Genomic DNA, 12,500 nt, shown 5'->3' with positions numbered 1-12,500 from the left:
CCTTGACGCGACTAAGATATAGTTCATCATCCGTTTACTAGTAAATCTATCGTCTTAAAAACATCATCAACATTCAAATTCCCAAAAGCCAGGTGGAGGAAAAAGCAATCTTGAAGGCCCAGACTCAATCATCCATGGTGACAACAATGGTGTGGGGAACCTGCGGCATGTACACAGCACAGGTGAGGTGCGATGGGCGACTTGTGCAGCCATTGGAGGTTTCCTTCTTCCTTTTGCCCGACGATTTGAGAACCATACCTAATAGTGAAAAAGATAGTGGTCAAAGACGATTTCAATATAATGTTCTTTTGATCTCTTCACGGTCATTTTTATCTACTGTAAACTTTTCCATTGGCCATACCTTGGGTTCCAGAAGGACAACAGACAACTTGAACATGCTTGGCCGTTCTTTATTAGTGGTGAATTTTAACTGTATTTGGTGAAGTCAAGTGACCACGGCAGAAACATTCAAAAACTCATGCGGGCTATACGTATGGGTTTGTTGACAACTGGAATTTTTATAGGAGACATGAATTTTTTAGGGTTGTTCCAACATGTTTGTTAGAGGCGGCTCTATCTCCCAAAAAAACGGAAACGAAGGATGCTGCGAATGGTTTTCTTTCTCCTGCTCTTCCGAAAATAATAGCCTTGAGACCATTTTACGTGACCTCTAGTTTCCGATTTACTTGAATGAAGACTGGCACTAGAAGCTACTTCGTCGCCATGTTTATTTCTTGAACAAACATTGTACCACCAACAGATAGTTCGCATCTTCATTTGACCATCGCTTGCTAACCGCAATTGAAGCTGTTAGCCCTTAAAAAAATCGACTTGACATAGCAAAGCATGCTTTTCTAAACACGAACGTCAACAACATCCCTTTAAATTTCTTTTAATAAGCAAACACGAAAACATTTAACATCTCCCGCCATTTTGGCGGTCGGTGGGGGAGCGGTACCTTACCGTTGTAGATACCTTATGTATCCCTTATTATGGTGTATAAAATTTGTAATCAGGGAAAATCAATGACAATCCGCTGACCCTATTTGTTCTTAGCAAACGGGCCTTTAGTTAGGAAGGATCCCCCTTAGTTCCATACGTGAACTCAAATAACATGAAGCAAGTAACGTTCATTCATCGCACGTTAGCAAAAACTGTACTTAGTTAACAATTAAATTTACATATCATTATTCACGGAGATCACGCACCTGTATTCTGGTCTCATGGATTCCCAGCATCTGTGCCAGTCCTTCTCGATCCCATGCATTGGGATATGGGTTCCTATCAAACTCAATCTCCAGTTGGTGCAGTTGATGTGTTGAATATTTCGCTCGTTGACGGCGTTTTCGGTGAATCATGAAATGGCCTTCGTTGGATACTGACCCTCCCTCGGTGTTGTTACCTGTGCAAGATTGCACGCAGGAACAGAAGCAAAGTACAGGTAAAAAAAATTTCTTTAAGTTTGTAAAAGTAATCTTGTGCAAAAAATATGATCACTGTAACGACTAGTATTAAATTCCAGCCAATGATTTTCTTTACTCGATCCTTTTCTAGTTACTTCTAAAGTCATATTCAGCAGAACTCGCCTCTTTTATATTGACAAAAGACAGTAATTGAGAAGCGGCTTAAACCAATAATATTTTGGTACACTTGTGCTTCGCGTTTTTCTCCATTTCTTGGCCATATTCTTAAAAAAAGAAAATAATTAACACATTTGATAAAAAGAGGATGAGGGGAGACTACACATCTCCATAACCTATGATATTTTTTCCAATCTATTTTAAGCTTCGCGCCATAATGGTAAAGTTATTTCGGTCTCGTGCTCATGATCGTGCAGCCAATGATCAATTACAACTAACCAATCAGGTTTCTTCCTTAAAATAGCTGGGCATCATGAATACGAGCTAAATCAGATTGAAAAAAATTATTATTGGAAGACGCCCATTTATCATATGGCCAGTGCGGCCCCTCGCGCGCTTTTCATTGTAAATCTATTGGGAAAATCCCCGTGTGAGGGAAATTATTTGGCCCTCGGTCTTGGCGCACGGACCTCGCTGCACTTGGTCCGTAATCCATGTCCTCTGGCCAAATATTTTCACCTCCGGCCCGACCTAAACTCAGTCAATAAGTACGGAGTATGGTCGATGTGTTCTCTCCCCTCGTCCTCTCTTGATAAGGGGGAAGAGAGCACCCGACAGTGAGTTTTCAGTTTTTCTTTCCAAAACTACACCAAGTGTTAGTATTTCTGAAAGGATGGTACACACTCTTCATGCCGAACGACTTGGATTGGAATAATTGCGAATTTTTCCAAATAATGGGAGGCTATATTTTCGTATGTTGTTCCCTTTTTTTGGATGACGTTGTTGTTCTAGCTTAATTCCCGAATAAAAACCATATCGTGGGACTCGTTTTCAATTTTAAGTAAGTTTCAAATAGACTACAAGAGGAAGTGCTAATTACAATTAGGAAATTGCTGGACATCGGCTTTTTCAAACGATTTTCTTGTATAATTTATAATGAAAGACGCTTCAGTTTCTACCTCGACCTGTCAAATTGGATTGTGACTCTGTGCTCTCCTCAAGAATTTCTCTATCTCGTAGTTGATCAGCACAAATGGAAGACATAAGGCTTGCTGTGGCACCACCCATCCTCTTCTGTTTAATAAGTCTGCTGATAGAACTCAGAGAGGGGAGATTCTCGAGGCTGCACACATTTTCACGAAGAAGACGATCCCGCAGCTCCCAAGAGAAGATCCCTGGTTGTTCTCGCCTGTACTGTTCTATCTTTTCTTCTATTCGAGGAGTGATAACTCGTGGTCTTCCCACATTAGCTCCTCCAGGATTAATGCACCCAGTTTTTTGATACTTGGAAAGCAATTTACTGATACAGCCATGGGTTACTTTTAGGCGCCGACTGATGTCGCAAGGGCGAACCCCAACTCTGGCCAAGTCAATTATTTCTTTCCTTGTTTCTTTGGGTAACGGTTTTCCGTTGATATAATGACCTCCCAGCTGATTTACCCGCCCTGCACCTACAAGCAAGCATTGATCTTTACAAACTCAGTTTAAAAAGGCTTAAGAATGAAATAAGAACTCTTCATATATGTCATTTCCTGCAATCTTGCTGTTAATCCACAATAACGAGAGAGGTTGTCACCAGTGCTTGGGGTTATCAAAAAGCGATGAAGATAAAGTGATGCGATCCATGCGGTGAACTATCGTGTCGTGTGAATTATTTTTTTCTTGCGACGAGAGCAATCACAAAACGCGTTATTTTCGTTCTTGTAAAAGCTAGAAAAGTCGCTATTTATTCTTCTGGCATCTCTCGTTAACAATAGATTAAGGCTAATAACTACAGGGAGTACGTCGAGTGCCATATACTTGCGTTTTCCTTTTTAAGCTTCAAGATATTGATGAATCGATAGAGGCTCTACATTTTCTTGTAGATATAATTGACACTATGTAGTTGATATTTTTCTTATCAAACTATAGGTGAGCTTCCATTGTTGCAAGTTTCCAGCATTTGGTACCAAACCTTTCGATACAGAAACGGGAAGGCTTTGATTGCATGATATTGCAATATCTTTAACTTGTACACTGTTACGCGTAACAATAAGACGAGGAAAGTACCTAACCTGAAACAGACATAAAAACATCCATTCTCTGTCTTGAGTCCAGCAACAGTGTTAACTCGTAAGTGAGTAGTGATCATGCTTGCCAGTCAATTTATGAAGAGTACGGTGACCAAGTAACTTAGATTGAGTGCAAAGAACTCAGGCATATTTCAATTATGTCGATTTTCATTATAAAAAACAATGGAGTTATAAAATTAGGGCTATCGATAAAGCTTTAGTTAACATTTCAGATCAGTAAAATTTTGTTCCCTAAGTGCTTGAATGGGCTTTATAAAACGCTTAAGACATTTCGTTTTCAAAGTTTCGAAAGTGAAATTGTTACAAGAATTGTTGTAAAAAGAGCAGTAGGCGAGGACACTTGAACGTTTAATAACTTTCGATTAATATAAATGTCTTTTTGTAATCAGTGTTGATGGGAGGCCCTTAATTTACACTTAAATTGAATTCTTTATTGATCAATTTATCATAGACAGTCAAATGAAAAAAGTTAACTTGCAACAAAATGACAAGACGCCTGTTGTTTTACTGCCACGCCCTGGTAGCAACGAAGTTACTCACTGTATTTTCTCGTGTTAATAATATATTTCAGGGTTGCTTTAGGCGGTTTCATCGCCTTCTTTACACTGGAACCGTAGAGCTTTTTCTTTATATTTTAATGTAAATTAAAGGTTGTCAGGAAAAAGAGTGCATCGTGACGCAGAATTGAATGTACAAATGGCGACTGTGAATGCAAATTAAACTGAGTTTCCATTAATTGCTGTAGACCACCTCTCGATAAAATTAGATCTGTATTTAAAACTATTGTTTTCTATTGCTATTTTATTCCATATATCAAACAGTATAACATACAGCAGAGGGCTATAAAGTTAGAATCATTAATGACACACATCAAACGCGCAGTCAGTTCAGAATTCATTTAAATTCGTTAGCACATGTTAATGACACCTTTTCTATCACATAAATGGATCCCAACACTCAGATTCCTTCCTCGGATCTTACCTACAAAAAGAGTAATTCGGTTGTTACCTTGTTAAATGTTACCTTGCGGGGGAAATAATTTGTTGCTGGCAAAGTGTTTGAGGGACACCCCTGCTTTATTATGCAGAGTTTAAACCAACATTGGGGCACGTTGAAGTGTTGCGTTCTTCACAGGAAAGTGGTTTTATACATCCCAAGGCTGGCTAACGTTCTCCCCGACAGTCAATGCAAGTTTTTACATCTACTTTAATTTTTGTGTGCCACAAAAAATAAAGGTGGCATGGTATCTCAAAAACCGGCCAGCTCTCCTTGCAGCGATTAGCATCGTAATGAGTACTACAATGAAGAAGAAGTCTAAGGACCTTTACTCTTATTTCCCCTTTGTTCGTTTTTTTTTTGTTTGGTTTTATTTTGTTTCTCTGCCGATCTAACATAACATTTTTTTCTAATAATTTATTTTCTATTATCGAGTTTGTATCTCTTGGCTCAAACAAATTGCGAAAAAGGCAGAGAAGTTGTATGCGTTGGGGTTAGTGGGGGCTCCTGAACACAACAATCATTTGGCAAGAACCAGCTTGTTTCTTTCGTAATTTTTGCAACTATCTCTTCTTGCCTTTTTGCAGAAAATTAAATGACACGTGTTTGATGATGTTGCCAGTTTTATTCAACACTTCCAAACGGCAGGATAATACATCACAACCGATTACGAGTTTTGTTGGAAGATCACAGGTGGTAACCTAAACCAGGTTGAAGACCTTTCTTTAAATCCGGTCCCTGTTTAATTATTTCCTTTTGGAAATGCCCGTGCAAAAGTCCGGCAAAAACTAAAGATTCACTCGTCACAGTACACTAACCGTATTCTGGCAGGATCCCAACAATCGCATTTTACTGTTTGTTATTACTTGACTTTCAATCACGACACCATTTAGTTAACAGGTTGTTCTTTGTAACTTGACAGCGGTGCAATTACCGGGTACTTGAATTAAGATAATCAGTTATTTTTTCAGACATAATTGATATCTCAATAAACTCTTTGATTTTCTTAGATAGTTTTGTACCGAGTTTCCTTTCCTCTATAATTGTCCGTTTTCTGTCGAGATCACATTCAATGGACCTCATTGTTCGAGGGGGGCAATTCCACACCCATAACTGCCCAAAGAGGTTTTAGGTTACTGAGCCAACCATGTTCAACACCAACAAAGCAGCCGCATGTGGGTATCCATGTTTTTAAGTGGTTTTTATTTATTTTTTTTTTGTTGAAATCCTTGACACGTTTCCCCAATTATTCAATAGAAATGACCGCATGGATGCGGCACATTTCACAAAGCTATTCAATGTCTGTGTTCACTTTTCTAGTTCTTTTAAGAAGAGCTTGTTGCATCTTTATAGCGCATTTAATCGAATATTGCCTAAATTTAAGACATTATAGGTCATTTCTTTGAATCTTACTGAGCGCTTGCTTCTCGCTTGTAATTTCGTGATTTTCCGTGATGAAAGTGAGGCATTCCACGATTTTGCCTGAAAGAATTGCAGACATCGTGATTTTCTGACGTTTGTACCTGTACTGCTCATTACCGGCCAATCACATTATACCCTCTGTAACTAAACTGTAATGAATGAGTGAGGTGGAAATTGTTCACCCCGGTAGGTACAACGATGACATGATAGTTTTTTCAATGGAAAAAATCCAAGTGCCCCTTTGCAGGAGTCGCACCTACGATCTTCCGATTACAAGTTCGGATGCTCTACCTCTGAGGTATAGGGGACTCGTCAGTGATGACTCGGGAATACTCGGAAAATATCCGAGTATACTCCTTTACTGCTAAGACTGAAATTGTCCAAACGGTGCATTCGCACTATTGATATGTCTTTGAATAGATATGAATGGGGAGAAGGGCTGGCACAGTGGCGAGAGCACTCGTCTTCCATCAATGTGGCGCGCGGGATCGATTCCCGGATTCAATGCCAAATGTGGGTTAAGTTTGTTGGCTCTCTACTCTGCTCTGAGAGGTTTTTCCACGGGTACTCCGGTTTTCCCCTCTCCTCAAAAACCATGCAACATTTGAGTTGATCTGTTCTGATTTCAGTTGATTTGTAGTCTCCCCAATTAGGGCCTGTTCGCATGGAGGCGGGGATCCCCGGGTAGGTGAGGTACCCTGCCTTCCCGTGAGGTTTCCAAATGTTCAAACTAAAGATAAATGCCCGAATGAATATCACACCAGTCAAGCGAGGTACCCCACTTTCAGCATTCACATGGAGAAAACTCGCCCCACCTAAGCGGGTTATCCGGCCCGGCTGACCGGGCAACCCGCTTGTTGAGGTATCCCACTTCTCATGTGAACACAATCAAGAAAAAAGGAGAGATTGTATACCTAACTTACCCGGGGTCCCCTACTCTCATGTGAACAGGCCCTTAGTAGAGCGTTCAAGCCGAGGCTGGGCTAAATAGCCTCGAGACTTAAAGTTATAAATGAAGGAGAAGGAAAGTGGTAATCTCGGTAGATGAAATAAATAGAAGGTCATGTGTTCGACTCCTGCAAAAGAGCACTCGGAACTTTTCCGAAGATCTCTGAGTGACCACTGACTAAAATCATCTCTTCACTTATAACTCAATTTTTATTAAAGGTTGAAATATCAACTGAAATCTTGTATTAGTCACGTCATTGCCGAGTTTTGTTGGTATAACACGACTTTACAGGGTCGGCCAGGGTTTTTGGGTATACGGTATACAGGGGTTTTTTAAATCGGGTATACGGTATATTGCAGCTTAAATACGGGAATTCGGTATATCACTTTCTTTGAATTTCAGGTATACAGTATACAATGCTTCCATTAATTTTGGATATATTTGGATGAATTTTTTGGGGAATTTTTTTCGGGTATACTGCTATACCACTACTCCCCCTGGCCAACCCTGACTTTAGTGAATCAACAGGCGAAGATTAAATAACAATAAAAGCAAGGTGACACACGCTAACACCAACCCGGTGTGGCCAACACATCACGCATGCGCAAAACCATTTCACCCGTTCAATTAGCAGCCATGGACAGCTGTTTCGTGTGATCCACTTAAGAGATCTGAGTATTTTCGTTTTTTGGCCATCCATAGTTATACATTTTGTGGACTCCTTAAGCTTATTTAACATTTCCAAAAAGTACTCAGAGTTCACATAAACACTGCTGCTGGCAGTTCCAGGATCGGTAGCCATAACGGATGATAACTCAAAGATATGCACTTTCAACACGTCATTTGGAAGATATCGGTTCACAAAGTTGCCTTTTGAAATAAAATCGGCTTCTGAGGTGTTTCAAAACTGCATGTATGACCTGTTTTCTGAGGCCGAAGGTGTGAAATTGATTGTTGATGACGTCTTAATATGGAGAAAAGATGCTACTAAGCATAACGTCAGACTAAAGCAAGTGTTAGACCGTGCACGACAAGTCAGTCTCAAGTTCAATACCAAGAAATGCAGAGTCCCCTATGTTGGCCACGTCCTAACCAAAAATGGTTTAAAACCACACCCTTAAAAGACACGGACGATCCATGCGATGAAGCACCCTCAAGGCACACTGAGGAACTTAAAACATTCCTTGGATTCATCCATATTTTTATCTTGGGAAATTTATTCCCAACATGGCCAAAGTCAGTGCACCACTAAGAAAGTTGCTAGAAAAGAACATTGTCTGGCATTGGGACCAAGTACGTTTTCAGAAACTGAAGCAGATGACTACCTCTGTGCTAGTACTCTTTTGTCCTTTTTTTTTTAATTTTATTGGAATTTAGTTACAACAACAACGACAACAAATACAAGCTAACAAAAAAAAAGAGACGAGTAAGCAAGATGGCAAAAGAAAAGGACAGCGGCAAGCGAAAAGCAAGGTACAGACTTTGTTAGCTTGCTTTATGCAAAACAAATATTGATGGGAAAGTAAATAACTATTGATACACAGTTTTTAGAAAGAGCAGAAGGAAGTTTCCGGGACGGTCGATGGAGAATAAAATATTTACGACATGAAAACAACATTAATTTTGAACCGTGAATATAGAATGTAAAAAGTTACGATCAGCGACAAACATTTTGGGAGATTTTTGCTACGTTCAAATAAATTGCAAAATCGAAAGTGGCATGGCCGGAATTCAGCGGGCGCCGTGATTAAGTTACCGCGGCATGTTTACTCGCCAAACAGTGAAGCATCTGTGTCAAATGATGGCAAGATACCGGGTTTTTGTAAGTTTCTTTTTCTGTCACGTGTTATAAAGTTTGACAATGAAATGAGCGAAGTCAAAACAAAGATCACAATCGCCCAACTCTTGAGGTTGACAATTTGTTCATGCAAAGTCAACATTTACTCTCCAAGACGCGTACGACGTTATTTATCACCAGGTAATTCCATCATTTTGGAAGTAGCAGCTACTTTATTATTCATCTGCGTCACAATTTTTCACTGATTTTGGGGCTCATTTTGTTGAAACTCAAGCACGCAGGGGCACCCAACGACCAATTTGTTGTAAAATGTATTATTGTACCCCAGTTAATGAAAATAAATATTATTAAGGCACTTTCAGGTGTTTTTCAGTGTTGCTGGGAAAACATAATCTGTTCCTTTTTCCCAGCAAGACACACAAGAAATTTCCCAGCCAGCTAGATAAAATTGTTTGGTTTCCCAGCCAGCTGATCAAATTTATTTCCCAGCCAGGAATTCCGCGCGCTTTCAAATCCCTCGATCCGAAAGGACCGAACAAAAGCGACAAAATGGGACAAAACAGGTTTTTTCCGCAAGCGCAATCACTCTGACCAGCCGTCGTATGTTTGTGACTACTCTCTGGGAGAGGGATGGGGTTGGTTCTGTTTTTTTTTTTAGCCGTCCTCAGTCTTCAGAGTTTCTACAGCCAGCTCGGGTTGAAATGCTAGAAAAAGTCAGTAATAGACCATATTCGTATTCTCGGTATTGGACTGGAACTACCTTGCAATGGAGGCTAATGCGGGGGAATCTTTTCAAATGCAAATACTTTTTAATATATTCCCCCGCATTAGCCTCCATTGCAAGCTAGTTCCAGTCCAATACTGAGAATACGAATATGGTCTATTCCCAGGCAAAACGTCTATCAATAACAAAATTTCCCAGCCAGCTCATCGAAACACCTGTATTTTAACTAGCCAGCAAGATTCCTCTGGGGAACAGATAATGTGAGGAACAGATTCGTTGGGTGCCCCTGAGCACGCTTCCAACAGGCCTGTGAACCCTTCCTGCTTATAGAGCAATACTAAAAAACTTCTCCCATATCACATTTCAAGCTCGAAAATTCAATACACAACATGATATTATAATTCACAAAGGCAGAAAATACCACAGAATCCTTTTCCAGCGAAAAATTTATTGAAACAAACAACATATTTGCTCTTAGAGGCGAAAACCTCTTCCTATTTCATTGCGTGCGTGACGACAAGAAACTCAATCGTGTCAAATTACCATGTACTTCAGGTTTCCTGAAGAACCTTTTTCTTGAATAACAAGAAAATGCTTTTTCTATTGCCATAAAAACTATCCAGTTAAGCTCCCATATCATAAAACATGATGAATTCTTAAAGGCCACCTTTTCCAGAGAACAATTTATTTGCTATGAGAGGCAAAAACCCCTTCCTCCCTCTAATCCTACACATTTTTTCAAATTACCTTATGTTGGGCCCTTCTCTATTGTAGCACAAAACAGATTACGTAAATTACTTAAACGTTATTGTAACAATCTTGATGTTAAGCTAGCCTTTTCTTCCTTCAAGATCCGTAACATGTTTAGTGTGAAGGACCCTGTGCCTGTTGAACTCTGTTCGAATGTTGTCTACAAGTTTACCTGTGCAAGCTGTAATTCTTGCTATGTCGGCGAAACCAGCCGACACCTCTCGACACGCATTCGCGAACACTTAAACAGGGACAGGACCTCACATATCTTTAAACACCTTCAACAATCCGAGGCATGCCGTAACTCCTGCTCTGCGGAATGTTTTGAAGTTATAGACCGTGCGACCACAAAATTCCAGGTCAAGATAAAAGAGGCCTTACATATTTCCTGGGAGGAACCTTCTTTAAATAAGCAATTATATCACGTTAATTTAACTCTCTCGTTCTAATCAACATGTTCCATTGTACACTCTTTTTTGTTACCTTTGGCTATTTTGTTAGATTCCCAATTTATTTCACGTTGTTATTTATCTTTGTTTAGCATATTATAAATTCAAATGTAACTTCAAATTAATTCTACTTTCAACTGAAGATGGTCGTTGCACGACCGAAACATGTCTTTAATTTCAAATGTGTCGTCACTTTTACAAAAACCCCTTCTATTTCATTACGTGCGTGAAGAGAAGAAACTCAATCGTGTCAAATATGCGCAATATTGCAACAAACTAAATTTCAGGATCAAACAGTTTCCATGAAGAACCTTTTCCTTGAATAATGAGGCACAAAATAGACGACAAGCTTTCTTTCAAATAATTCTTGGCTGTCACATTTCCAATTAGGCTTTTACTGAAGACTGTGCAGAGTTGATCACAGATCCACGTAAGGTGTTCAGTTCGTTCTCTGTCTTTGTTGAACCCATAAGTTACCAGAGAATTTTCCATTTGGTTTCAGTGTTCTACATAACAGCACACTTAGTAAAATGTTTGAAATACAGCTCACTTTGATTTCGGCTCGACGGGCGATAGATTGTTGTCGAAGTCCATTACTCGTCGCTTTTAAGATTCCACCGCCTGCATATCCAATTGACTTGCCATTATTGAGCTTCATAAGGGTATATTTTGTTCAAAGATCCACTAAAACGCCATTCGCGTTACATGACTTTCGACGCCATTGCCGGTTAGGTTAGTCGTTCTACTGTGTCCACCAGAGAAATCTATGCATTTCCCACTACCCTCTCGATCCTAAGAATATACGCGCAGAAGGCTCTATGCACAAAGACACCACTTAGCAGGGGAGTGACAGGCAAGACTCGTAACGACACGGAAAAAAAAAAAGAAAAATATATGAAACAAACAAACTAAACGCAGACCCCGACTGGGTTTGCCATACTGGCAACCCAGTAATTATTGCACGCTCTCTAGTGACGCGAACTTGGGCTGCCTACGTTAGAACAGTGAAAACACGGAATTCCCGAAACGGTAAAATAAGCTTCAAAAGGCACAAGAATACACCAGAGGTGAGTCATTTTTATTCATTTTATTGAATGACCGTTAAATTGAGCGTTTTTTAGGCTTCATAATCGACGGTATTTTATTTCCCATACAAAATCTTATAACGCGTTTAAATTCTCAACGGCCGCCTGTAACGCAACACCGCTTGCACTCAAAGGTCATCTTCCCACTAGTAATTAATTATTACACGCTCTCTAGTGACGCGAACTTGGGCTGCCTGTGCTGAGATTATCCCAAAGAAGGTTAAAGGTCGGACTTGCAAGTTATATTTATTCTGAAAAGCGGTAAGGGAGAGGAATTGGAGAACTGAACAAATTTGAAGTATTTCGCTTACAAAGGAGTCTGATATTTTTAAATTGTTCAAGTCTTTTTGTTAAGATTTCCTTTTATAAATATCGCTTCGCCTCCATTTCGTTCAAGTTCTGAGTCAAAGAGTCGCTTACATTTACTGTGGTTTTCAGGGTCCAGATATTTTTGGATTCATGTAGCTTTGAGAGAGAATAAGGGAAGAATAACTAAAAAAATGAAAAAGATATGGCGACAAAGGGCAGCCTTGTCTAACTTCACGGCTATAAGTTTAAAGAAGTTACTTGTCCATCTGTTATTTAAGATACAGCTTTCAATATTGCAATAAAAAGGTTTAATCCGGTTTAACAGCGAGGGCCCGAAACCGAAGTGCTGGAGGGTTTTCAGTGTTG

The 12,500-nt window shown here is 39.7% G+C and overlaps 1 protein-coding gene across 1 annotated transcript; it reads right to left on the bottom strand.

Moving 5' to 3' along the window:
- Positions 1-66: 66 nt before the first annotated feature.
- On the bottom strand, positions 67-6,149 carry LOC137991336 (paired box protein Pax-3-B-like). Its single transcript, XM_068836444.1, has 4 exons — positions 6,062-6,149; positions 2,540-3,049; positions 1,209-1,402; positions 67-258 (listed from the first exon to the last, which is right to left on the bottom strand). Exons 1-4 carry the CDS (start codon positions 6,147-6,149, stop codon positions 67-69), a joined length of 984 nt encoding a protein of 327 aa, XP_068692545.1.
- Between the last annotated feature and the right edge of the window lie 6,351 nt (positions 6,150-12,500).

The sequence above is a fragment of the Montipora foliosa genome, chromosome 2, assembly GCF_036669935.1.
Source record: "Montipora foliosa isolate CH-2021 chromosome 2, ASM3666993v2, whole genome shotgun sequence".
Classification (NCBI taxonomy): domain Eukaryota; kingdom Metazoa; phylum Cnidaria; class Anthozoa; order Scleractinia; family Acroporidae; genus Montipora; species Montipora foliosa.
Note: the sequence above shows the minus strand (reverse complement) of the source record. Positions and strands in the feature narration are given on the sequence as shown.